Genomic DNA, 24,686 nt, shown 5'->3' with positions numbered 1-24,686 from the left:
AGAGACCTGCTTCAGCTGGGAAAAGACAGAAGTGGAGTGAACAGAGAAAAGTTAAGGAGGTTTGTGGTGGTGCCCCCTGTCTTTGCAGAGGAAGAAGAGAAGAAGATCTCTATTCTTGGAGCCTCGGCCCCAGGGGAAAATGGGGGGGACTGTTGGTCCCAAAAATGAAAAACTGAACTGTTGTTTTTTCCCCTCTTGGCAGGGTAGCCTTGAAAGGAAAAATCCTAAAAAGCAGTCTGTCCATCCATGCATTGGTGGTGAGAGCACTGTGCATGGAAAGGAGAGGGTCACCACTGGCAAACTTTTTTTTCTCCGGGCGGTGCCATGTGGTGACATGGAAGCACAGGATGTGGCAGCTGTGTTTCTTGGGGGGTCTGTGGCACAGGAGAGGCTCCTCTCTCCCTGCAGATGGACTGGGTGTTGATTATCTGGAGGGTGGAAACCTGATTGGGGTCCAAATTGTGTCTCACTGTGGTTTGTTGGAGTTGGGAGGAGGGATGCTTTGGAAGGTTTTCATTTTGGATTGTGTGTGTTTTCTTTCTTCTTTTTTTCCCTCTTTTATAGTAGCATAGTGGTAGTAGCTTAATAAAGTTCTTTTCTTGTTATTAGGCTTGGGCCTGCTTTGCTCTGTTCTCGATCGCATTTCACAGCATTCAATTAAAAGATTGCATTTTCATGGGGGCACTGGCATTGTGCCAGCGTCAAACCATGACAATCAGGAAAGTCAGAGACATGGATATCAGAGAGGCTACTTGGAAGGGAAATTCTGAAGTTTTTAATTATGCAGTTCTCATGGGTATTCTCAAGCAAATAAAGCACTAAAGATGACGCACAGAGAGCCCTCATGCATTCCATCAGCTCCCATGCAGCTTTTACAGACGAGGGAGCAGTCTCAGGCCGGCTCCCTTATGGATTAGATAACGATCAGTATCGCTGGATTCTGAAATACAACACTGAGCATGTGCAGCACAGAATTCCACAAGCAGTGAGCTGCAGGCTGGGAACAAACACCAGGGCACAGCTAGTTAACAGCACTTTTTTTTTTTTCCCCTCTAGAAACAACCAAGTGCTCTCACTGAATCCAAGATTCTGCAAATTCTGAACAAGAATAATCAAAACTTGTAAATGAAGTATTTTAACAGTGCAAGGACTAAAACCTCTTCAGAGAGCAGCTAAAACCTCCTGCAACTAAACAGATATGGAAGCAGCTGCTCTGTCAGCATTTGTTTTCCTTGTTCAAGGAAACACTAAATTTCATAAGTCAGAACAATTCATTCCTCTCATATTCTAAAGCTACTACTACCAATCCTGTTTAAGGGACTTACAAGTTAAATTCCACAACAGTGATAAGACCTACAGTCACTTCAGAACCCCAGCACACCTTTCTTTTACTGATCAAAATCAGAACAAAAGGTTTGTATATTCAGAGCTCGGGTGGAGTCAAAAACACTCAAATTGTAGGAAGAATAAATCAGTCAGGGACTAAATCTAAACCAGTTTTAGACCTGTCTATTAATGTTCAAATTTGGGAACTGTACTTCTTAGAATTCTTAGCCATGCACACAATCGTCATTAACTTAGCCTTGAGCATTCCATCCTCCCAATATCCAATCCTGGCGTTACTGGAGCTCCAGGCAAATTTGGCAATAGTTTGATTACACACACAAACATTTAGTATTTCTAGATTAAGCTGTATTCAATCAAGTATTTGTTCACACAGTCTAGCACAAGATGACAATTTCTGAAATACTAAATCATACCTGCAACTTTGTCCCGAATAAGTTTTGCAGATTCCACTTCACCAATGCTGCTGAACAGACTCCGTAATTCATCCTGCGTCATGTTCTGAGGAAGGTAGTTCACAATTAAATTTGTCCTACCAATATCATCCCTGCAATCTTCAGCCATGTGATCTTCATAACCATTGGACATTTTACAATATATCTGCAAAGTGAAAAAATCCTCAGTGAGGTTTAGATCTTCACATTTCCATAAACCAAACTTCCTCCACCTGAAATAAGTTTGAATGTTTATTTTAAAAACTAAGAACAAGCCACTGCTTCAACAATGCTTTTTTTCAACTCAGAAAACAAAACACCATTTGTTGAAAATTCCAGAACAATTCATTCTTTCAAAAGCACAAACATGACATTTTACAGAACTATGTACCATTAAAGAGCTCTTCAGGATTTCTATTTTTTTACATTAATAAAAAGCATCAAGATAAGATTTTGAAGACATTCCTGTAACACCAAAGTATTCCCAACAGCCAAGGTAAAAACCAGGTTCCCTCATGTCCAGGTACTTGACCAGCCACAACCACACTGCCACCTCATCCTGAATTCCAACCTTATGCCCAGAACTTTTTCAGACAGGAAGACAAGAAGCAGCAAGATCTAACCCAGTTCAGTGTTTCAACTGGAGACTATTAATTTTCTAATGTTTTCCCCTGTAAATGTTCTCCATTCAGCACCTCAAGGCCTGTTACTGCTTAATGCTGCCTTTGGTGCTGCTTTACTGTGTGTATGAAACTGCTGAGTCTGTGCTGCACACTGACTTGGGGCCATATTGAGTATTTGACAATTTCTATTTTTTGCAGCTTTTTAAAGAAAGGAATTCTGTGTGTTTTCTCAAGGCTATCACAGGAAGATAACTCTCTACCTCAATCCACCATCAGGGACTGAATCCTGAAGTTTTACTTAACCTTCAATTAAAACTCACACTAGACTTGAGCTGCTCATGGCTTGCCAGAATCCTAGTTTTTAAAGCACTTTGTCAAAATAGTCAAAATCAGGATATCTAAATCCTGTTTCTGCAACAGGATCTACAGATCTGGATCTGCTAAAGGATTAGCCTTTCCATGGCTAATACCCAGAAGTTGAATAATGGAAGAAGTCAGAAACAGCAACAAGAAATCCTCTGTCTACAAAGGGAATGCTCCCTGCATGAAGGGACTTCCAGGCCCCTCACCAGCAGCTGCTGTTGATTCATGTCTGATAGTGAAGGTCAAATTTTTAAACAAATACCTGAGCACATGATTATAGAATAAACCATGAGAAGATTTATGCTAATTAAAGATTTTTCACAGTATGGATTTGAACTGAATCTTTATCTTTTCAGTATGTGCTGGAGCATTAAGAGTTGGCAGCTCTTACTCCCCTTCACCCACAGATCAGGTTCTACCCCCATTTTTGTGTTTCAAGTGTCAACATGAGCCCATTCCAGCACCCTCTGCCCATGGGATAACCAATCTGTACTGTGAAAGCAATGGAAAACCACACAGGAGGGAAGCCCTTCTTGTTGTGTCAGCAGTTTTAATCTGCTCCCCTTGCAGCAAGATAAGCACCAGTTAATGCCACAGGATAGGAAAGCAGGGGAAGAGACTCCCCTCAGCAGACAATTTTTACACTCCCAGGTCATCCCTGTTGTACTGCAAATTCTATCGTTAAATACACATTCCATCCTGGCTCTGTCAGAACTTGCTGAGCACAATCTCAGAGAAGTTTCCTGTTCTGGTAAAAAACGCTCAAACAGCTGAACCGTCTATAGTCACCATGTCTAAGTTATAAAATAACATAACAAACGTTTTCTGACAGCATTCCAATGATGATTAATTTTATTCCTAGGAATTGAATGTAGTTCATCAGACTGCTGAAGTAAGGTCATTGCTCTGAAGAATGCAGAGTAATGCAGGGTAATTCTGAAGAATGCAGAGAATATTTTTTGGCCTCAAATGCTTTTGTCTCTCAATGGCAATATAAACACCTTGATGATATTATTATATGAATTATTTGAATAGAAGGTAACTTTGCTTGCCTTCATGCTCCACAAAATTCAAGCCCCACATGCAGAACACACCAATATGTTGATGAGTACAAGTTGTATGGCACAACTAGAATATTTAGTAAGCAAAGGAAGAAACGTTGAGATTTTTCCACCTGTAAGAGGAAAAAGTTAAAATTTCCTTCATTTTAACCAACTTTGCCCTTTATTGCCATTTATTTATGCTATAAATCCTTCCTGCTGCTGAGATTAAGAAATTGCTATAAATTCTAATGATTTCAAGAACAGATACTTAAAAGACTGAGGTTTTGTTTTTTTTATTTTCCAGGGTGTATCTGCTGCCTGAAAAGGAGGCACCACAGTCAGATACCAATCAGAGAAACGTGCCCAGCATATGATGATGGCAAGTTACCACACTTATATTTGGCATAAAGCAGAACTGACAAGAGTTTGCCAAGTGGCTACTGACCTTCCATCACTGTCCCACATCCTCTAAGTCTGCAATACTCACAGTCTACGCCCTCCCAGCATACTCAAGCAGTGCCTGGGGCAGGGCTGATTCAGAACCATTACAAGGTGGGAAGGAAGTTGCTTTTCTTCAGGCTTTTAGAAAGCAAACAGAGGAAGCCCTTGCATACAGGCCTGGCAAAGGTTTCCATGGGATACCAGGAACCAAGCACGCAGGAGCAATAAAGGCACAGTGAAGGGCTGGAGGAGCAGAGCACTGAGAGAAAAGATGCTTCTTTCTTTCTAATCTCTTGCTGAGCACTTACACAATCTACTGCAGGACTAACACTGTCCAGCCAGCCTGGAAGTTAGTGGGCACCACTTCCTCTGTTGGTGAGGTGTTAAGGACACTCCTCCATTCCACCAGTCTGATGTCACTCTGGGGGTCCCACTGGCACTGCTGGGACCAAAGCCCCTTTGCAGCAGTGGCTCCAGTGACCCCACAGGTCCTGTGTGACTCCCCACACACCCCAGTCCCCAGTCAGACCAGCTCCTCTCACCAGCTTGGCCCCAGGTTTCCCACAGCACAGTCCCTGACCCCAGTTCCTCTGTGGAGCAGTGACACAGAACAGCTCCAGCTGTGCCCCTGGGGAGGGATCTCAGACAAAGCCCCTCTGGGCTGTGCCCATCCTGATGCTGATGTTTAGTCCAAGGTCTTCTCAATGTGTCAGGGGAGGTTTAGGTTGGATATTAGGAAAAGGTTCTGGAAGAGGCTCCCCAGGGAAATGGTCATGGCCCCAACTCTGTCAGAGTTGAAGAACCCCCTCCCAGAAAAACCTGCAGCTGCTGACCTGCACCAGGTGTATTTCTCAACAGGTGAACAGTTCTTATGCCAGCAAAGTTTAAAAAAGCCCCCAAGGAATTGTTACCTCTGCATACTGAAAAGATTTCCAAAACGAAAAGGAGATGTAAGGTAGGACAGATGAAACAAGCGATGCTACACTGGAAAACAAATTTTTATTCAGCTCCCACTGAAATACACTGAGGGAACGTCCTGATCTTTCTTTACCAAAGATATAACAATCCATTTCTATCAGTAAATAGTCTCGATTTGAGAACCAGGCCTGTACACTAATTTGCAAGTTAGAACTTCATTAACCGACGCTTACCAATCTACAATGACATAAATCACAAGACTGAATGCATTTATATTCCCTGTGGACAGGCCAATGATAGCAAGAAGGCCCAACGGCTCCATTTGGGAAGGCTGACTGAAAAGAGACTGGTAGTTTGCAACCTTTCCAAAACAGGCTTTCATTTCTATGTCCCGAAAAACTAAAACTTTAAGACTAAGTTCCACTGCATTGCACTTCCTAAAATGACAAATTCTAAAACAATAATCAAATGCTGCAGAAGCTTATTTGAAAATGCAGCAGCAACCTTCTTCCTAGGGTAAGATGCCCCAACATTTAAAATGCCAAGGGTGCACAGAGCAATAAAGGAAACCATATGTGCTGTGTCCAAATCTTCCACTAATTCTGGAGATGCTCAAACCCACACAGCATAACACTTCACCACCTGTGCCAACGACTGCTCAGGCACCCTCAGCCAGACTGGATTGAAAAGCTCTCATGGGCAATTGTTGCAGAAATGTTGCACTGACCATGACAATCAGCTTCTCACAAAAGTGCACCAGATTCCACAGGTTTAATTGTTTTGGCAACAGACCAGTAAGTTTTTTCCCCAATGACACTCTGTATCTCCGTCCAGAATTCTAGGAATCACTGCTATCAATTATTTCACTGCAAGATGTTTGCTGAGAAGGAAGACCCATATGGATCTGTGGAGACCACGTGAAACAAGAACACTGGCAAGAACTGTCCGTCTTCAACATCAGGCAAGAGGCTTTGTCTACCTACACCTTGTTCACAGGACTAAAAAGGCACCAGACCACTACTGAGGTCACAAATTCATATATAGACACCTAAACAGATGCTCACAGAATGCCAGGATAATTGGGTTGGAAGGGACCTTAGAGACAATTTCATTCCACCCCCTGCCCCAGGCAGGGACACCTTCCACTGTCCCAGGCTGCTCCAAGCCCCATCCAGCCTGGCCTTGGGCACTGCCAGGGATCCAGGGTGGGCACCCTGTGCCAGGGCCTGCCCACCCTGCCAAGGAACAATTCCTGCCCAGTCTCCCATCCAGCCCTGCCCTCTGGCAGTGGGAGCCATTCCCTGTGTCCTGTCCCTCCAGGCCTTGTCCCCAGTCCCTCTCCAGCTCTCCTGGAGCCCCTTCAGGCCCTGCCAGGGGCTCTGAGCTCTCCCTGGAGCTTCTCCTCTCCAGGGGAGCACCCCCAGCTCTCCCAGCCTGGCTCCAGCCCTCAGAGCATCTCTATGACCTCAATCGACCTCAATCACCTGTTGGGCTCACTCCAACAGGTCTATGTCTTTCTTGTGCTGGAGTTCCGAGATGGAGGCAGCTGCTCAGGTGGGATAGATGATGGATCAGCTAGTGTAGAACTTAAGATGGGAAATTCTTCCTGGATCAATGAGCTTTCTGACACAGAGCTCACTGGAGCACTGGAAATGGGCCACAGTGAGCACAGCATGGTCCTTAAATCACAGCAGACCTGAGGCTGCTGACCCAGATACTCACTCAAAACCTCCATCTTTCTTTGCAATGAAGTGCAAGTCAACATCATCCAGGACATTCTATACAGGAAGGGCTCCAGCGGGCAGGGCCTGACACAGTCCCTGAACTGGTGAAACCTCCTTATTGATGTCAGTGGTAAATGAACAGGAGCCCTGAAACCAGTGATGCTGCAGAGTTCTGCCCATGAGCTGTTTCATCAACTCGCACTTCAGTCTCCTCAGCCCATTCCTGAGCTCTGCCTGTGGGCTTAGGAATCTAAATGGAGTCATCAAGTAGAACCTCAAGGCTACTCGAGCCCTTTTGCTCCTCCAGCACACGGACATTTGTGGACATGCCTCCCACCAAGAATCATGGCTGACTACAAGACAACAATCTTGTCTTAAGCTGCTGAGCTGTTTCTTGGAGACCACACCTGAAACAGAACAAAAAGAACACTACTACGTTCATGCAAGTGCCAAACCAATCCAGACAGCAAGTGCAGAGGTGCTGAGATGTCCACGCTGGAATACATGTCAAACCCAATGCCACACATTTAGAAGAGCCTGAAGAGCCTCCATGAATTTAAACTGCTTCAGGAAAATAGTTTTCAAGAACTATCCAACACAGTACTGTCATGCAAAACCTTGCTTTGCAGGCAGCTGTCATACCAGGATTGAGAACCAAGAGCTTAATCACAACAGAGTAGGACAGACACTGGGGAAGAAAAAGCATCATATGGTCTTCTCTGAAATCACTGTAAGGAACAGAATAGGTTTCACCTGAATAGCCAAGCCAGCAGAAAACCCTCCCCTAGGCCTACATGCCTCTAAGAAAAAAAAAGTTTCCTAGCACTCCACAGTCAGAACACATCTCTCTGTTACTTAATCCAAACCTCTCTACATCACAGAGCCTTCCCCTATAATCTACAAGAAAACACATTTTATTCTTTATACAAACTCTTTTCATGACCCCAGCAGGTCTGCATATTGCATCCCACAAGCACAGACCTCTCCATGAACACACAGACAGAGTCCAAGAAAAGGACAGTGCAGTGCAAGCCCTGCTGGTATTTGATTCACCACACATTCATGTACTATTCCTTCAAATTCCTCTCAAATCTTCATCAAACATCAAAAGCCATTTGAGGGGAGGAAGAAATCACAAAATCTACATGGTCTCTTAAATTCAATAACAGCATTTATCCAGTGTATGGGGGGAAAAAAGCAAACCCTTTCTACTTGCCTACCCTTTGGGTTTTCCAGAGGTAACAGATCTCATCTCTTTGATTTTGCTCCCCTTTGCACACCTGAAACGAGGACACTGCCCTTGTTCTCCTCAGCTTGACTGCACCTAAGATCCCAACACTTTTGCCAGTAAAAATAGCTCAGCACCAGAAGCAGCCATTACTAGAATCTGCTGCTGCATTTCCACAAATTCTATTTCCATATGCTGAATCACTCATTTTAGTATAACATATTTTAAGCTTTTTTTAATGTTAGTTTAAAAACATTGGGCATAAACTTAGTTTTGAGCACATTTTTGGTCTAACAAATCTCAACTGTGACAATTTTAATATTTCAGCAAAGCAGTTTTAGATGTTCCTTAGCAATCAGATTTGTCTGGAAGGGTTTTAAATGCCCCTTTTAGTTGTTTTTATTCATGTTCATATAATAATATCATCAAGGTGTTTTTGTCAATGCTTATATTGCCATTCAGAGACAAAAGCATTTGAGGCCAAAAAATATTCTCTGCATTCTTCAGAATTACTCTGCATTACTCTGCATTCTTCAGAGCAATGACCTTACTTCAGCAGTCTGATGAACTACATTCAATTCCTAGGAATAAAATTAATCATCATTGGAATGCTGTCAGAAATCAGATACAGGCTGGCCATAATTACCATCCGCTGATGGTCCAACACCCAGCAGGGACTGGGGCCCCTCTCAGCTTGAGCTTTGGGAATAAGGGCAATCAGAAATCTGTGGCTGAGACACCGAACATCTACTGCTAGATCTACATTTCCCCATCTTCCCAGGTTAACAGCCAGCCCTGACAGATAGAGGATACCAGGCTCTGCTCAGAGTTTCACATCACAACACACTTCTCAGCACAGGAAGGACATGGAGCTGCTGGAGCCAGTTCTGAGGCCACAGAAATGCTCCCGGGTCTGGAGCCTCTCTGCTCTGGAGCCAGGCTGGGAGAGCTGGGGGTGCTCCCCTGGAGAGGAGAAGCTCCAGGGAGAGCTCAGAGCCCCTGGCAGGGCCTGAAGGGGCTCCAGGAGAGCTGGAGAGGGACTGGGGACAAGGCCTGGAGGGACAGGACACAGGGAATGGCTCCCACTGCCAGAGGGCAGGGCTGGATGGGAGATTGGGCAGGAATTGTTCCCTGGCAGGGTGGGCAGGCCCTGGCACAGGGTGCCCAGAGCAGCTGTGGCTGCTCCATCCCTGAAAGTGTTCCAGGCCAGGTTGTGCAGGGCTTGGAGCACCCTGGGATGGTGGAAGGTGTCCCTGCCTGGGGCAGGGGGTGGAATTAAATGGTCTCTAAGGTCCCTCCCAACTCCAGCCATCCTGGCATTCTGTGATTCCACTGATGTTTGCCCTGGGTCAAAGATGCTGCCAGTTAACACCATCAAGTTCCTACATGGGGAAGAGACAGCAAAAAACTTTGTGCAGCCTGGACTATCCCACAATCTGCACCTATATTAAAAAAAAAAAAAAAAAAAAACAAAAAAAAAACCCAAAAAAACACCACAAACAGATTTATGATAAACAGATCTTGAAATAATTTATTACCTTCCTTTTTCTAGACCGTGTCAGATTGCCCATTGCCTTTGGCAATTTTTTCACCTACACAAAAGACATCTGGAGACAACTGAGAGGGAATGATTCCTTTCTGAGGGAGAAGCCAGGAGATGATAAGTGAACATAAGAACTGTAGATTCCAGATACTTTCTGACAACAGCTGCTCCACACATTGATCCAACCTTGGATAACACTGACCCATCTTCAGATACTTTCACCTTGATGGGGCAGGAAGGCAAGGAGGGAAACACAGCATCCAACTTGTTCACCAATAACTAGCTGGAAATCCATCTCTGAGGGCCTGGTAAGAAATTGTGGTTGCTGCTGTGTTCCTACATGGAGGCCGTGGAAGCAGTAGGAGATAGGAAAATTATACCTTTGTAGTACTATACCACTGCTACTAATTTTAAAAACAAACAAAACAACCCCCAAAGGCAGCAGGCCCACACACACGAAAAACATCTCTGCCTTCTCAGTAGAGCTGATTTCCACCCTATCTCATCAGAAAAAAAAAAAACCAACTTAGAATCTATTTTTGCATACATCACCTACATATAACGAGGTTGTATACTCAAATGGATCATTTAGGCCAGCAGTTTGAAGCTTGCAGGTACCTGAACACAAATCTGCACATGAGACAGAAGTGCCCTAATAATTTTCAGCACAAGTCAAAATTTATCACCTCTCCTTTGCTGAACTCTGTCATTCTCCCTAAATGCCTTCCAGGCTGCATCTGAAGTACCCAGAAGTGCAGAAAGAACAGCTTCTCTGAACAACTTCTTGAAGTCTAAAAACATAGCAAGTTCAAGCTTTCTAAACTTGGTGACTAAAAGTCTACCAACTTCACAGGCAGCTTATCCACAGATCGTCAGAGTGACAGCCAGTAACTTTGGGAATCAATTCAGAGAGCTCACAACAATCAGCAAGAAACAAGACAGACACCAAAGCTTCAGGAGAGAAACCAGGCTGGTACAACAGCTGAAAGAGATGGATTCTGAAAGTAAAATGCCATGTCTCAGGTCAAGACAAGGAGGAATTTTCCCAGAAAAAAAAAAAGTGATAGAACATGCAAGAAACAGAAAAGAAAATAGTGTTTGAATTCAGAGCATAGAGCACATTTCACATTAAGTTAATGTCAACACCTAACACTGATAAGTAAGCTGCTACACACAACATTCACATTTCCATTCAGACTGTGCTTACTGCTGCTGCTGTTTTTACAAACTTGGTACTGCACAACACAACTCCCTAGGGAGTTCATCTGGTCCTGCAGAACCACCCACAGCAGGGCTATAAACTCACTGTACAACACATTTAACAATCACATCAGCTTAAGATGTTCCTGTTCATATTCCAGTCAGGCCTGGAAAGAGCCTACTGCAACCACAGCTGTAACCCCGGACCACTAAACACCTTGAATCAGGGAAACCACATGAGCACTGGGATCATTATGTACAGTTACTCTGCTTCAGAACAAAACAGAGGACACTCACAGTAACAGCTCACGCAGCACAGACTTACAGGCTTGGGACTCTTGGTTTTATTAGTCAGCACGCATATAGACATAACCTAGGACTCAAGAGGAATCTTAGAAATCCCATCAACCCTAAAGGTTTGATAAAGACTATAGAACATGTGCATCGTCCTAGTTGTAATATAAAAAGTCAGAGAACTGTTTGCACGCTCCAGAAAAAAAAAAGTGGTTAAAACGTGAGTACAGGAAACAACTCGTAGGGAGGTGAGAGCCAAGGAACATGAGCAGTCAACAACCACCATCAGGGAGTAAAATGAAGAAAAATACAAAAACCTCAAAAAGTGATCAAATTTAACAACAACAGGCGTTAACAAAAGGAATTAATCCCTACCCTTCCCAACTCTTTCCCCTTTTGTTTTCCACAGATGCCTCATTAAGTGACCACAGGATCCCAGTGCAAATCCTTTCCCAGTAAGTCTGGGATACAACTCCGTGCCCAACAAACGCTCCCGCACTCCAGCAGCGCGGAGCCCGGCAGGAGCACTCGCCTCCCCACGGCTGTCCTACGCCAGCCCTCACACTACTGCCGTGCAAGAGCCCCCAGGACAGTCCTGCCTCTTCCATCCGCTAAAAGGAGCAAACGCTCTGCACCGAATTGCTCCCACGAGCACAAACAGCGGCGGTGCTGCTTTAGCCACGATTCCTGCGGCCCCGGCAATCGCCACACCGCTGCCAGCACTGATGCCAACCGGCACTGACCGCACTGGCACGGACCCTCGGGCACCGCCACTCAACAAGGACGTGCCAGGCCTAGCCAACGTGGGAGATTTAAAAGCCCGCGGCCGCACAGACACAGGAAAAATAAACATGAAATATGAGGCCATTACCCGGACGCAGAAAGGCCCTGAGACGCGGCGCGGACCCGCCGCGCATCGCGGCTCCGCGACCCGCGGCCTTCCCGCCGCAAACGCGGCGGCCTCGGCACCTCCTCCCCGCCCGTGCCCCATCCGGCCCCCGCGGGCCGCGACCCCGCCGCCCGCCCGCCCGCCGCCCCGGGCCCGCGCTGCCCTGCGGCCCCTCCCCCCACAGGCCGGGCTACCCCGCCAGGCCCAGGCCTCGGCCCGGCCGCCCGGTCCCCGCCGCCCGCTCCGTCCCGCGCCGGCCCTGCGGGTGCCGCGGGGCTGTTGGGGCGCGGCTCCGCGGCCCCGCGCGCGGCCTCACCTGCGGCGGCGGCGGCCGGGCCCGGGCAGCGGGAGGCGATCGGTCCGCAGCGCACAACGAGCCGCTCCAGCGCCACGGCCCCGCCCCCGCACCGCCCGCCGACACCCATTGGCTGCCGCGCGCACGTGCCCCGCGCGCCATTGGCTGCTCCTCCCGTCCGTTAAGCGCCCGCCGGGGGCGGAGCTCCGCGCGCCGGGTGGAGGGGCCCGGCCGGGGCGGAGGGGCCCGGCCATGGAGAGAGCGATCACCGGGCGGGCCGGGTTTGGAACGGGTCCGGCTGTGCTTGTGGAGAACGTGCGTCCTGTGCCGGCCAGCGGAGAAACGCGAGTGTGCCCTGTGCCAGCGAGCCAGGCTCGCGTGAAGATGGAGCACGGCAGCGCTGGGCCCGGCGGCTGCGGGCAGCGCTCCCGCTAACCGAGCCTCTCCTCGGCTGAGGGCCAGTGTCAGCCGCAGCCCGGGACACGGAATCTCCCCGTGCTGGTGACTGGGCAGGAGATTAAATGCTTTCTGTGTAAATGAGATGCAAATAATCTCTCAGGGAAACTGGTGGCCAGCACTTCGCTGTGCTCTGAGAAATTCCGCAGCGCCCTGAAGGGACCAGCTGCCCAAGTGTTTTCCCGTTTTCACTTTTCGTAGCCAAGGGCGTCCCTTTCTATCTGCACCTATTTCCACTGCACAGGAGACATCTGTGAGAGTAAAATTCCACTATTCTGAAGAAAAAGAAGTCTTTCTGTCATTGCCAACAGTACTCTGCAATAATTCCCTGGTACAAAGCAGCGTGTTGGTGTGTGACATGTAAGCTTCAGGTCTGGAAATCCTGCGTTAAGGTGCTCAACTTCGGGGAAGAAAAATCAGAATACTTCTGCATTACAATACATTATGTTCCTTTTCATTTACAGACAACTCATAATTTGAGTTTTATTTAGTTGAGTGACATACCTGAAAATCAAATTTCTGCTTCTCTAGCTCCTTTCTCAAGTCTAGAAGAGTGAGATTTCGCCTGAAAGATGGGAATTGCAGCCAGACAGGAGTTTGTGTCCTTTGGTATTTCCATGCACACGTGTGGAAATACTCAATCTACTGGAATACATGGCACATTACTCAATGAAAATACAAATATCTATCTCTGCCTATCCTGATGTGGCCTCTAGCAAGACCTTATCTGGTAAATTCCCAACATGGTTGCACTGATGTTTTCTGGTTTAACTGCCCAGAAACCCCTTCATGTGCTCATCTTCCACATGTGACAGCCAGGGACAGCAGACAGCCCAGCCTCTGCCATATGCAATGGGCACAGAGATCCTAATGTTCAGCTCCATGAAGAGCCTGCTGAGGACGTTGGATTAAGAGCAATGTTAAAAGCATTGCCATTTTCCATTCCTCGCAACGATAGTTCTCCGTGCCAGATGGGGAATCCTCACATGGAAATTCCAAGCCTGACAGGTTTGGAAATATCCTTCAAGGCCTCATAAAACATTAAAGACGTTTGTGCATCTGTTATTTGCTCATCCTACCAGCCCCAAAATCACAATATTGTCATTCACATCAGTGGCAGTTTTCTTTTACTGTAAATTCGATGTTTTCCTTGTATCATCCAGGTTTTAATTAACAATCCCATTCTTGGACATGAGGTGGGTTTCAAATCTTCAAAAATTGAGGCCATGAGCACAACACTACACAGAGCATTGATGTGCCTTTATATTTCAACAGCGTATTTGCAATCTCAAAATTTCATCTATCACCATAAACGCTTATTTAAGATGTGCTGGCAATTTAAAGCTGTCCTTTGAAACAGTGTGTCAATTTTTAAAGGAATTATCTCTTTTTGATATTATGGATCTTGCTCTATATTAATGGTCTGCTACAGTGTTTCAGTTCAATGTGAACCTTTAGCAACATAAAGCCAAGTGTCATATTTGAAATAATCTCAAGATAATGCAACATGAATGCCACAGGTATTTTTGGTCATGCCATTTCATGGGATATCTTGAAACATGAAAAAAGCTCAGTGAAAACAGGGTGACCCAGGAAGCCCTTGGTGAACATGGTTTTGACTCAAGAGGGGAATGTGCAGTGGGAATCGACAGATGGAAGCAGCAGCTTAAGGACAAATGGTTGTACCGGGCTTTGAATAAACAGAATCATAAAATCACAATGTCCTGGATTGGAAGGGACCCACAGGGATCAAATCCAGCCCCTGTCCCTGCACAGACACTCCAATACCCCCCACCCTGAGCAGCCCTGAGAGCGCTGTCCAAACGCTCCTGCAGCTCTGGCAGCCTCGGGGCCGGGACCATTCCCTGGGGAGCCTGGGCAGTGCCAGCACCCTCGGGGGGAAGAACCTTTCCCTGAGCTCCATGCCAAGGCCTGGCACAGCTCCAGCCCTTGCTGGGCTCCAGGAGCTGTCCCAGAGCAGAGCTCAGCCCCTGCCCCTCTGCCTCCCCTCGGGAGGAGCTGCAGCCCCCGAGGAGCCTCCCCTCATCTCCTGTGCTCCAGCTGAACCAGCCAAGTGCCCTCAGCTGGGCACTCCGGGTTACATAAGGCAAGATGGATGGATGGATGGATACAGCGCTTCCTAACAGCGCAGATGCCACGCGGAGAAGAGCAGAGAGGCTCCAGAATCCGCCACACCTCGGGTGCACTCTCCTGGTTACAGCCGTGAGCGGCAGCCCCCGGGCAGGCTCGTAGTGAGCAGTGGCGGCTCCATAGCCGCTGGGGCCCCAGGTTCTGGCGGCTGTGACCGCGAGGCCCCGGGCAGCAGTGCCGCTCGCTCCGGCAGAGTCATTCCGCCCCGGCGGGGCCGTTCCGCCCCGGGCAGCGGAGCCGTTCGCCCCCGGCGGGGCCGTTCCCGCCGCCGCGGCTCTGAAATGGCGGCCGGCGAAGGGGGCGGGGTCGGTTATGGCCCCGCCCCGCCCCGTCCCGCTCCCTCCGAGCCCACAGGCGTGAAATGGCGGCCCCGGCTGGCGCGGCCTGGAATGTTTCGGGCGTTCTTTGTCCGGCTCCTCACAGGCTGCTGACCCCCGGGCACAGGGGTACAGCGGCTGCTGGAGCGTCCTGGGCGGCTGCCACTGCCCTGATGTCCCGCCTTTATTCAGTGTGAGACCGCTGGGGATGTTCAGCCTGGAGAAGAGAGGGGGAGGGACCTCAGAGTCCCTTCCAATGCCTAAGGGGGCTCCAAGAGAGCTGGAAAAGGATTTTGGACAAGGGCTTGGTGTGCTAGGACAAGAAGAAATGGCTTCCCGCTGCCAGAGGGCAGGGCTGGATGGGATATTGGGCAGGAATTGTTCCCTGGCAGGGTGGGCAGGCCCTGGCACAGGGTGCCCACCCTGGATCCCTGGCAGTGCCCAAGGCCAGGCTGGACAGGGCTTGGAGCAGCCTGGGACAGTGGAAGTTGTCCCTGCCTGTGGCAGGGAGTGCAATGGGATGGACTCTAAGGTCCCTTCCAGCCCAAACCATTCCCTGATTCTATGATTCCCCCTGGTGCCTTCCAGCCATCCCTCCTTGGCTCCTCTGTGTCTGGATTTCTTTCCCTACTTCAGGGTTCTGCATGTTCTCTGATTTCTCACCTCTCTGAGGTCACCTTCACTCAGGATCCTGTGTCTTCCTCTCCACAGGCTTTCAGCCCATGTTCTCCTTTATTCTCTGGTTCATCCCGCCTCTCTCAACGCATGCCCCAACTCTGTTCCAAGGCTTTGCTTATCATCAACCCTTTCTGATCTCTCATCTTTGGGTTTGTGGCTCCATCACCCAGACTTAAGGGCTCCTGTATTGCTCCACTGACAACATCCTTCTAGATAACTCTTTTCTTTCCTCGGTGTTCCCTTGTGCTCTCCTCAGTCTTCCTGGTATCCCGATCCTTTGTGCTTTTGTCTTTGTTCCAAGTGTCATTTCTTCCCCTGAGGAGGAATAATATCGACTGTCTGGAGCAGTTTGCCCTCTTTGGAATTTCCTTCTGGCCATATGCAGAAGGATGGACTCACCCTTGCCACTTCACTCCCATGGGAGTCACCTTCCCTGAGGTAACTGCTGTTCTTGCTCTGCCTTTTACTTGTGAGGTGAATTATGTCACCTGGAGCATGTTTGTCTCTAGTTGTGCTGCAGAAGGATCACCCCCATTTACATTCCCAGTGACTCCTAGGAGAACTTTTCCTGGATTTCCCGAGGTTGATGAAGAAAACGCCAGGCATGGCTGTGTGAGCCCTGAAGCAGCACTGCTGCCAGGAGCACATTGGTTGAGGAACATGTTGGTTTAGGTTTCTCTGCACTGAGCTGCTCTAATTAAACCAGCCACACTTAATCATCTGCAGATAGATGTGGAAAAGTTTTAATTCCATTTAAATGTGCACTTATTATAAGCTGTTATTGAGGCTGATTTTTTCCTCATTCTTTCCTTGGTTTCTCTTTTCCTTTATGTATTAATGACCTCTGTATATGTTCCCCCATCGATGTTTGTTGTGCAGCAACCACTATCTATTAGCTTAGATTCGGAAATAATCTCCTTTAAAATTTATCAGTAAGTAAAAGATTTAACAGAAAAACAACAAAATGTAAGGAATCAAGCCAGTAGCTTTCCTGGTTGCCAGGAGTCATCTTTATTCCAAGCTCATAATTTATGAAGCTGGTGGTTGTGTGTGGTTTTATTCTGGTTGTGAATGAATTTGTAGCGTAGTTGTCCAGTGAGCTGTTGGTGTGAAAAACACTTTGACAGACTGTCAGTTAGACAATATTAATTACATTTATCATAATTTTCCAGGAAGATATTAAGAAGTAGTAAAATGCACAGTAAACACACTGATTAATTTACTTTTTTTGTTTCCCCAACAGCTTAGGGAAAGCACCTGTTCCTTTGGTACTTTTGAATGTTTGACAAAACTTACCACTCACTCTGGCACTATGTGTGGTAATATGAAGTAGTAGTAGGGAGCACTGAGCCCAGAACCCCCCTGGGCTGGGCTGAGCCCCAGCGTGGGCAGCAGGGGAGGGGGGATTCTGCCCCTCTGCCCCGCTCAGGTGAGACCCCACCTGCAGAGCTGCCCCAGCCTGGGGAACAGCAGCAGGAGGATGTGGAGCTCATCAGTGTGTGGCTGTCCCAAATGGTGTATGGCGGTGCTGGCTGCTGTGTCACATGTGTGTGGCTGTCCAATGGTTGGGATATTGTGCTCCTGTTTCCAACAATATGCTTTGTGTTTACACACTGAACACTTTTCTGAATAGCTGGGGTGTCTTAAGGATGTCTGCTCACATGACCCACATTAGTTGTGCCCCTCAAAGGGGTTAACTTCAGAAATTCCAGTCATCCAGTCAGGAGCTTGCTAGGTGTTAGAGCAGTGAGGAGATGCATGTCCTCAGCACTGTGCAGGTGCTCCCCCAGTAGGGACCTGGATTGGCCTGAGCTGTGGCGTGGCTTCAGAGATGAATCACTGACCTCTGTGTGCAGGCTGGACCCTACTGCATTTCAGAGTGGCTGTGGTGGGCTGTAGGTCAGAGCCCCCCAGGGAGGGTGAGCATGACCATACCTGACCATCGGTCGGATCTGACTAGGCTGTGGTGGAGCCCTGCCAGGGCTGTCAGTGGAGCCAGCCCTCCTTGGAGCTGTAGGTCTGCAGTCAAGGACTCTTCCTTGGGTTGGGTTGCTCGAGGGAACTCCTGGAGGCTGAGAGCCCTTGCCTCAGCGTGTGAGGGATTCCCTAGCTGGACTAAGTGTCCTAAGATCTTCGGAATTCTCAAGTCAGTTGGGCAGCACCAGCTCTCTCTGACATCATGAATTTGTATTCAAAGGCTGGCTAAGCCTTAATTGATTTATCTGCTTTGAATGGCTTACAAAATAAATATCACTTGAATATATTATTTCATAGCATCGTAGATTCATAGAATCTTCTGAGTAGGAATGGAGCAAATAGGTCGTTAAGTCCAACTCCTGGCCCTGCACAGGACACCTCAACAGTCTCCCCCTGGGGATTGTTGTCCAAATACTCCTGGAGCTTTGGCAGCCTAGGGCCTGTTACCATTCCCTGGGGAGCCTGTTCAGTGCCTGACTGCCCGCTGGGGGAAGAACCTTTCCCTAATATCCAGTCTAAACCTCCTCTGGCAAAATGTTATAAGATTCCATTACAAATGCCAAGCACAATCTCTCAAAAATCCCTCAGAAGGACAGCTTGGAGGTGCTGCAGAGCACTGGACCTCCTGGGGAAAATTCATCCCCAGTTGAAGCTGAAGCATATCAGCCACCATGGTCATGTGTGAGCACTGAGCTGTGGCCCAGACTGATTCCAAATGGCCCCAGGCTCCTCCAGCACGGCCTTCGGATGGTATCACATCCCAGTGGTGATGCTGACAGGCCCTTCCCGTCCTTCCTCTGCAGCTTGTTGAGCTGGCTGTGATGTGGGTAACTGTAACCTGTCCTATATGACAATGTAATGATAATTAATTTTCCTGTACTGTTGGTCTGCTGTGTCCCAACATGACCTCTCATGTTTCAGTCAGCATTCAGCAGTGGATGTGTGTGTTGCTGCTGATGCCTGGAGGATTGGTGTGGGAAAAGGTGCAATGGAGTTTGAACCAGGTGAGCACTGGGCTGCCAAAGAAACTCAGATCCTCTCCTATGACATCACAATGCCTCAGGATCTGCCTGAGAGCAATAAAGAATAATTTTCCCCTACTTTATAGGTTAAGCTCATGCATTTGATGTTTATATCTTTGCTACTTACCTAGCAATTAGCTAAAGCTCTAAAACAGCTTTTAATAACAGTGCTGTGTAAAAAGTGGGGGGAAGCCAATGTGACTAAATAGTTTATCTCTATAAATGTGACAAGATCCTTACCTCTGCATTGCTTTATTTTTTTAAGGTGTTACCCTGCTAATTAGAGGTTACCTGCACTTCAAGGTTTGGTTTATTTGAAGGGCTAAATTTTATAATAAACTGAAGCCAAGGCCACAATGTAGACCCAGATTTCTTTTCAAATGACAGAATCCTGTATCTGGGGGGGATGGAAAGCTGTCAGGATTTAAAGACTTACAGCACAGTGCTTTTTGAGTTTATGGGTTTTTGGGTGTACAAATCCTTCTGTACCTTTTGAAGTCTCTTTACAAGGCATCATGATTCTTGTTTTTGTCTTCAAGGCTCTTCTCATTAATGGAAACTAATGCTTGCAATTATTACAGTAATACTAGTATCAAATTTTAAAATGTTTTGTTTTAAATGTAACTTTTTGCTAGTGACCCAGTTTCAATAATTTCTGAACCTGGAAGAAGTAACTTTTGCAGTAACTTCACCTTTGCAGTTAAATAACTAAGCATGGAAACAAATGGCACTACAAAATATTTGTAAAATATTTGTAAATGTTGACTTTTTAAGACATAAAAGCTCTATTATTTGAATGTTGATGTGAACCATGGCCTCAGAATAGAATATGCACAAGAGATGGAGGTACAGCAAGAGGAGGAATGCTCTGATAGTTTTCTGTCTTCCTCGGTCAGGAGAGAACGTATGATGTGATAAAGGCTTTTAGAGCAGGTTCTTAAATCAGTTTTCCTCATGCAATTTAACAGCATCATTTTAGGGACCTTGTTCTGTTACAACTAATGGACCTCAATGCTTTTCCTTCCTTCAGTTTTGGGTTTCTACATGAGGTTCCCCACTGCCATAACCCGGCTGATCCGCATGGTATTGCTTTAATTTAAATCTAACAGCAAACTAGAGCTGCTGAATGCAGAAGTAGGGTTCTAAGTTAATGATTTACGGACACATGAAAAGATCATTTATTCACTTTCTAAATCAGCTCTGCCATAACATTTCCAAGGTAGCAACTGCAGGGTTATATTTTCTTTCAGGAATGTTCAGCATAGCTGTGGTAACTCCTGAGGTCACATAGACAAAGGAGCAGCTTTTTTTGGGTTTGTTTTTTTTTTTTGTTTTTTTTTTTGCAATTGTCATGGGGTGATTTTATGATGAAACTTTAATCCCTAATGGTCTGCTTTATGCCCCAAAAGGCCGCTGTAGCTCTGAGACGGACCCGGGGAGGGGCGGGGAGCTGCGCGGTCGATTCAAACCCTCTCTCTTCGCGTGCTTGGCTGCGACACTACATTGTTCCTTTTGTTGCATTAGTTTGCCAGCTTGAAACAAGAAGGTTTTATTCCCCTTCCCCTAGCCTGGAGAGGCTGTACCGGGAATCCTCTTGGCATCTTTTTTTTTTGTTGTTGTTGTTGTTTGGGGTTTTTGTTTTGTTTTTTTTTGTTGTTGTTGTTGTTTTGGGGTTGGTGGTTTTGTTTTTTTGGGTGGGTTTTTTTTGTTGTTTTTTTTTTTTCTGGGGGGGGTTTTGTGTGTGTGTTTTTGTCTTGGTGGGTTTTTTTTGTTTTGTTTTGTTTTTTTTTCCTGAACTGTTTCGATTTTGGGTTTTTTATCAGCCCCGAACCGATCTCGGAGAAGCTGAACCAACGCAAGAGAGAACCCTAAAAAACACCAGTTGTTCTTGCTGTGAGGAAGAGTCCAGCGCCAGAAAGTTTCCCATCTATCATCTATTCCGGCCAAGTGGCTGCGTGAGCTCCTGTTCCTCCCATTCCCTGAGGCAAAGGGGGGCAGCCGCCAGCGCTCTGCTGGGGGATGGGGGTTAAGAATTTGAAATTTCCATATCTAGCATTTATACAATCCTTTTCTGTGCCTTGCGGGCACCCTCTTGTTTTTTTTCTTGTTAATAAACTGTTAGGGTGTTTTTCACTTTCACCCACTGGCATTCATTTCTCATTGGCAAAAAGGATTACTGGAGCACCTCTCTTTAGAGGAAACACTAATTTCAGAGTGTTTTCTCCTCAATTTATTTCCAAACAGAGACAGTAACTGAAATAATACCTACAAAAATTCAGCATTTGCTATTTTGTAGCATACTAAGATTACAGAGTTGGGCTGGTCATGCTGGGCAAGAAGTATTTTTGCAATTTAAAATCCATAATTGCTATGAATTTGAGAGCTATTTGTCTATTTGCTTGGAATTTTCTGTCTGATTTGTGTGACTTTATCTCAGTTCCATATCTAATCAGTTGTGTCCTCAGTGTTGTATCATGCATTAGTCAATCTGTCTTTACAAATTGCCTGGCTGCAGGGTGATGCCAAACTGCTATATCACTGCATTCTCTCATTCTCTGCCTGGAAGATGGGTTTGTTAAATACAACTTTTTTTACTTGATGGCTTTTTTTTTTTTTTTTTTTTTTTTTTAAGCACTCAGGCATGTACAGTTTAAGTCTAATTCATCTGTGGAGTGAGCTCTACCAGAGAGCAAACTCCCATGTAAGCAGCTGTGGCTGCTGGCCCAGGTGAGCTGTCCCTTATGGCCCTGTGCAGTCCAGGTCCCTGGGTCAGGCTGTGGTCCTGCCTGGCAGCAGAGGAACTTATTCCCCAGCCTGTCCTAACAGCAAACATTCAGGAAGGGAACATGGATTAAAACCCAGGGCAGTTTTAGTTGGTAACCAGTATTGATGGTATTTGCTTATCACAGAATCATTAGCCTTGTGAAATACCTTCAGAACCATCAATTCTAACCTTTAAGCTAATCCTCCCATGCCCACTAAACCATATCCCCAGGGGCCATGTCAACTAATTTTTTGAATACTGCCCTGGGCAGCCTATTCTAACCCTTCTTCACTCTTCCAGGGAAGAAGTTCTTCCTGATGTCCAGCCTAAACCTTCCCTGGCACAGCTTCAGGCTGTTTGCTCTTGTCCTATCGTTTGTCCCTAGGAGCAGATCCTGACCCCCCTCCAGCTGTCCCCTCCTGTCAGGGAGTTGTGCAGAGCCACAAGGTCTTCCCTGAGCCTCCTTTTCTCCAGGCTGAGCCTCCCCAGCTCCCTCAGCTGCTCCTGGTGCTCCAGACCCATCTCCAGCTCCGTTCTCATGTCTGGACATGCTCCAGCCCCTCAGTGTTTCTTGTATGCCAATTACACAGTCAAGGCAGTAGAGATTAAGATCCTCTGTGATTTGTGTGGCAAATGTTTAATTGGAAAGACTCAGTTGTCACTAACTTCAGTGTTCTCCATGCCTTTACAGTTCATCCTGGCATTCCAATGTGGATTTTGGATGATGGGATGATAAAAATAAAACCCCATTTTGGAACTTCCTTTGCTACACCACAATTCAATGCAGTTTGAATTTTACTGCTGCATCTTTTTCCTTGTGTAACTGTGGAAGTAATAGGGAATCAGAATTAATAAATCTCAGCTTTTGGTCTAGGTTATTCCAAGTAATTATCTGGTACTCCTGACAGGAATGCCTCACCAGCAGCACTGCATACTTGGGCAGGGGCTTTGTGGCCCTGCCCATGGACATCATGGTTGTGTTTCTAAGCTTTCATCAACTACATTTATTTCCTGGATTAGAGTCAGGATTTTTGATTATTTTGGGAGAAATTGGTTCCTGTCACCTGTCTGATAGAGCAGATAAAATGGACCTGTCCAATATAAGTACTTCAGGCAGCTTCAAGAAAGAAGGGATGTGGTTTGTGGGCAGTAAGGGCTCTGAGTGACCCCTTAAATTAGAAATTTAAGTAAGAATAGTGAGTAAATTAGAAATTTCCTGGTATGGCACAATGTCAAGTTATGAAGATTTTGCAGGGCTTTATTGTTTGTAGTAGAGGTGTCAATTTTGGAATGTATTGAACTAACCCTTGTGATTGCCCACAGAAATGATTGCCATGTCCCACAGGGTTCCTTCCTTCTGGCCACCAGAACTTTTACTGCTGCATGTTTGCTCCTCATCTCTGCACATATTTAGTTTTGAGATCTTAGGTTTAATTTGAAGGCCTATTCTTCAAAGGGGGCCTTTTTGGAGCTGTAAGATGAGCGTGTATAACCCAGAAATCCAGACTGAAATCCTGTAATCTCTGTAGTTGTGTTTTTGTGGAGGTTTCTTGGAATTGTTTTATTGTTCCTTGCTGCCACCAGAGAGCAAAGTGCAGCGGGTATCAGCATTTCTGAGAGACTTTCGTCTCAGCAGAATATTTTGTTCTCATACTTTGAAGATAATGAAGTGAGTCATTGTCTTTACATCTCATGTGATTTGTTACAGACATACATTGCTAATGCTTTCCAAGGAAAAAAACAGACCTTTTGTTCAGACTTGTGGCTTTGAACTAGTGGGCTGATTTGGAGTTTGCTTAACTAGGGAGTTGCTTTGATTTGCTCTTTTAATCTATGTACTGAGAGCACTTCAGCAGACAATGGAGCTCATAGAATGTTTTTGATCAGATTCACAAGAATATCTCTGCTTTGGCATCAAGGATGAATAAATTCATCAGCAGCTTTTTGTCTATAAGGATACATCAATGTTTTGTTCTCTTTCTGATAGCATGAGGCTTATCTGCACTGGGTCCAGGTCAGGAGCTCTGATTAAGGAGTCGATTTTTTTCTTCAAGATCTGACATCTTGAAGAAAACATTGTCAGTTTGTGAAGCTTTGGGAGAGTAGAACACTGCCTAGGCTGATTATCAGTACACATGGTGCTGTAATATCTCCAACCCACTCTGTCATTAGCATTTCCTAGAATCACAGAATTTTTTAGGTTGAAAAAAAGAATTTTAAGATCATCAAGTCTGTGTCTCTAAGTACCACATTTACGTATTTTTCAGACATTTCCAGGGATAGTGACTTCACCAATGCATTGGGCAGCTTGTGTCAGAGATTAGCAACCCTTTCCAGGCAGAATTTCCCCCTAATATCCAACACGAACCTCCCCTGGAACAAGTTGAAGCTGTTTATATCCTCCTGTCCCTTGTTCCCTGGGAGCACAGCCTGACCCCCACCTGGCTGTACCGTCCTGTCATGGAGTTGTGGAGAGCCACAAGGTCCCCCCTGAGCCTCCTTTTCCCCAGGCTAATTTGATGTGTCTACTAATGACCTACTGACTCTTTTGCCATGAAGATCACAAAGTGGAGTTATAACAAGAAATAAAATAAAAGGAAAATATGCATTAGATATTTGTCTTAAAGCAAAGGATTTACTTCTCAGGGCAGGCACCAAATTACTGACAAATGTAGGATGGGATGTTTGGAGGAGGAAGGAGTCCTGTAAGCTGTCAAGGAGCTCTAGTCAAAGGCAGAGATACTTGTGCTGCAACAGAAAATGCTCATAACCTTTGTTGGATGCTCCATGGTCACAGGAGTCATTCTGCAGGGGACAGGGGAGGAATGGGACCATTTTCCAGTTCCCATAATAAACACTTCCCAATGATAAGCCCTCCTTGCCCACTGCAGCAATTCCTTACCTGTCCATGTTTAATGCCACTGATAGCAAGTCTGTAGACCTGATGTGCCACTTTTTGTTATTCTTGCTCCAAATCAAGAT

General features: G+C 46.4%; 1 protein-coding gene across 2 annotated transcripts in view; it reads right to left on the bottom strand.

The window, feature by feature from the left end:
- Window positions 1–12,499, bottom strand: part of ELAVL1 (ELAV like RNA binding protein 1) — a 40,877-nt gene extending 28,378 nt beyond the window's left edge. The window contains exons 1-2 of one of the 2 annotated variants that reach the window (XM_030256985.4): window positions 12,361–12,499; window positions 1,761–1,944 (exon numbers count right to left, since the gene is read on the bottom strand). In XM_030256985.4, coding sequence (XP_030112845.2) covers window positions 1,761–1,932 — 172 coding nt within the window. In that variant the 5' untranslated portion in view covers window positions 1,933–1,944; window positions 12,361–12,499. The remainder of the gene's footprint in view (window positions 1–1,760; window positions 1,945–12,360) is intronic. The other variant, XM_002190940.7, reaches the window with a different exon arrangement.
- Between the last annotated feature and the right edge of the window lie 12,187 nt (window positions 12,500–24,686).

Source organism: Taeniopygia guttata, chromosome 28 (genome assembly GCF_048771995.1).
Source record: "Taeniopygia guttata chromosome 28, bTaeGut7.mat, whole genome shotgun sequence".
NCBI classification, from domain to species: Eukaryota; Metazoa; Chordata; class Aves; order Passeriformes; family Estrildidae; genus Taeniopygia; species Taeniopygia guttata.
Note: the sequence above shows the minus strand (reverse complement) of the source record. Positions and strands in the feature narration are given on the sequence as shown.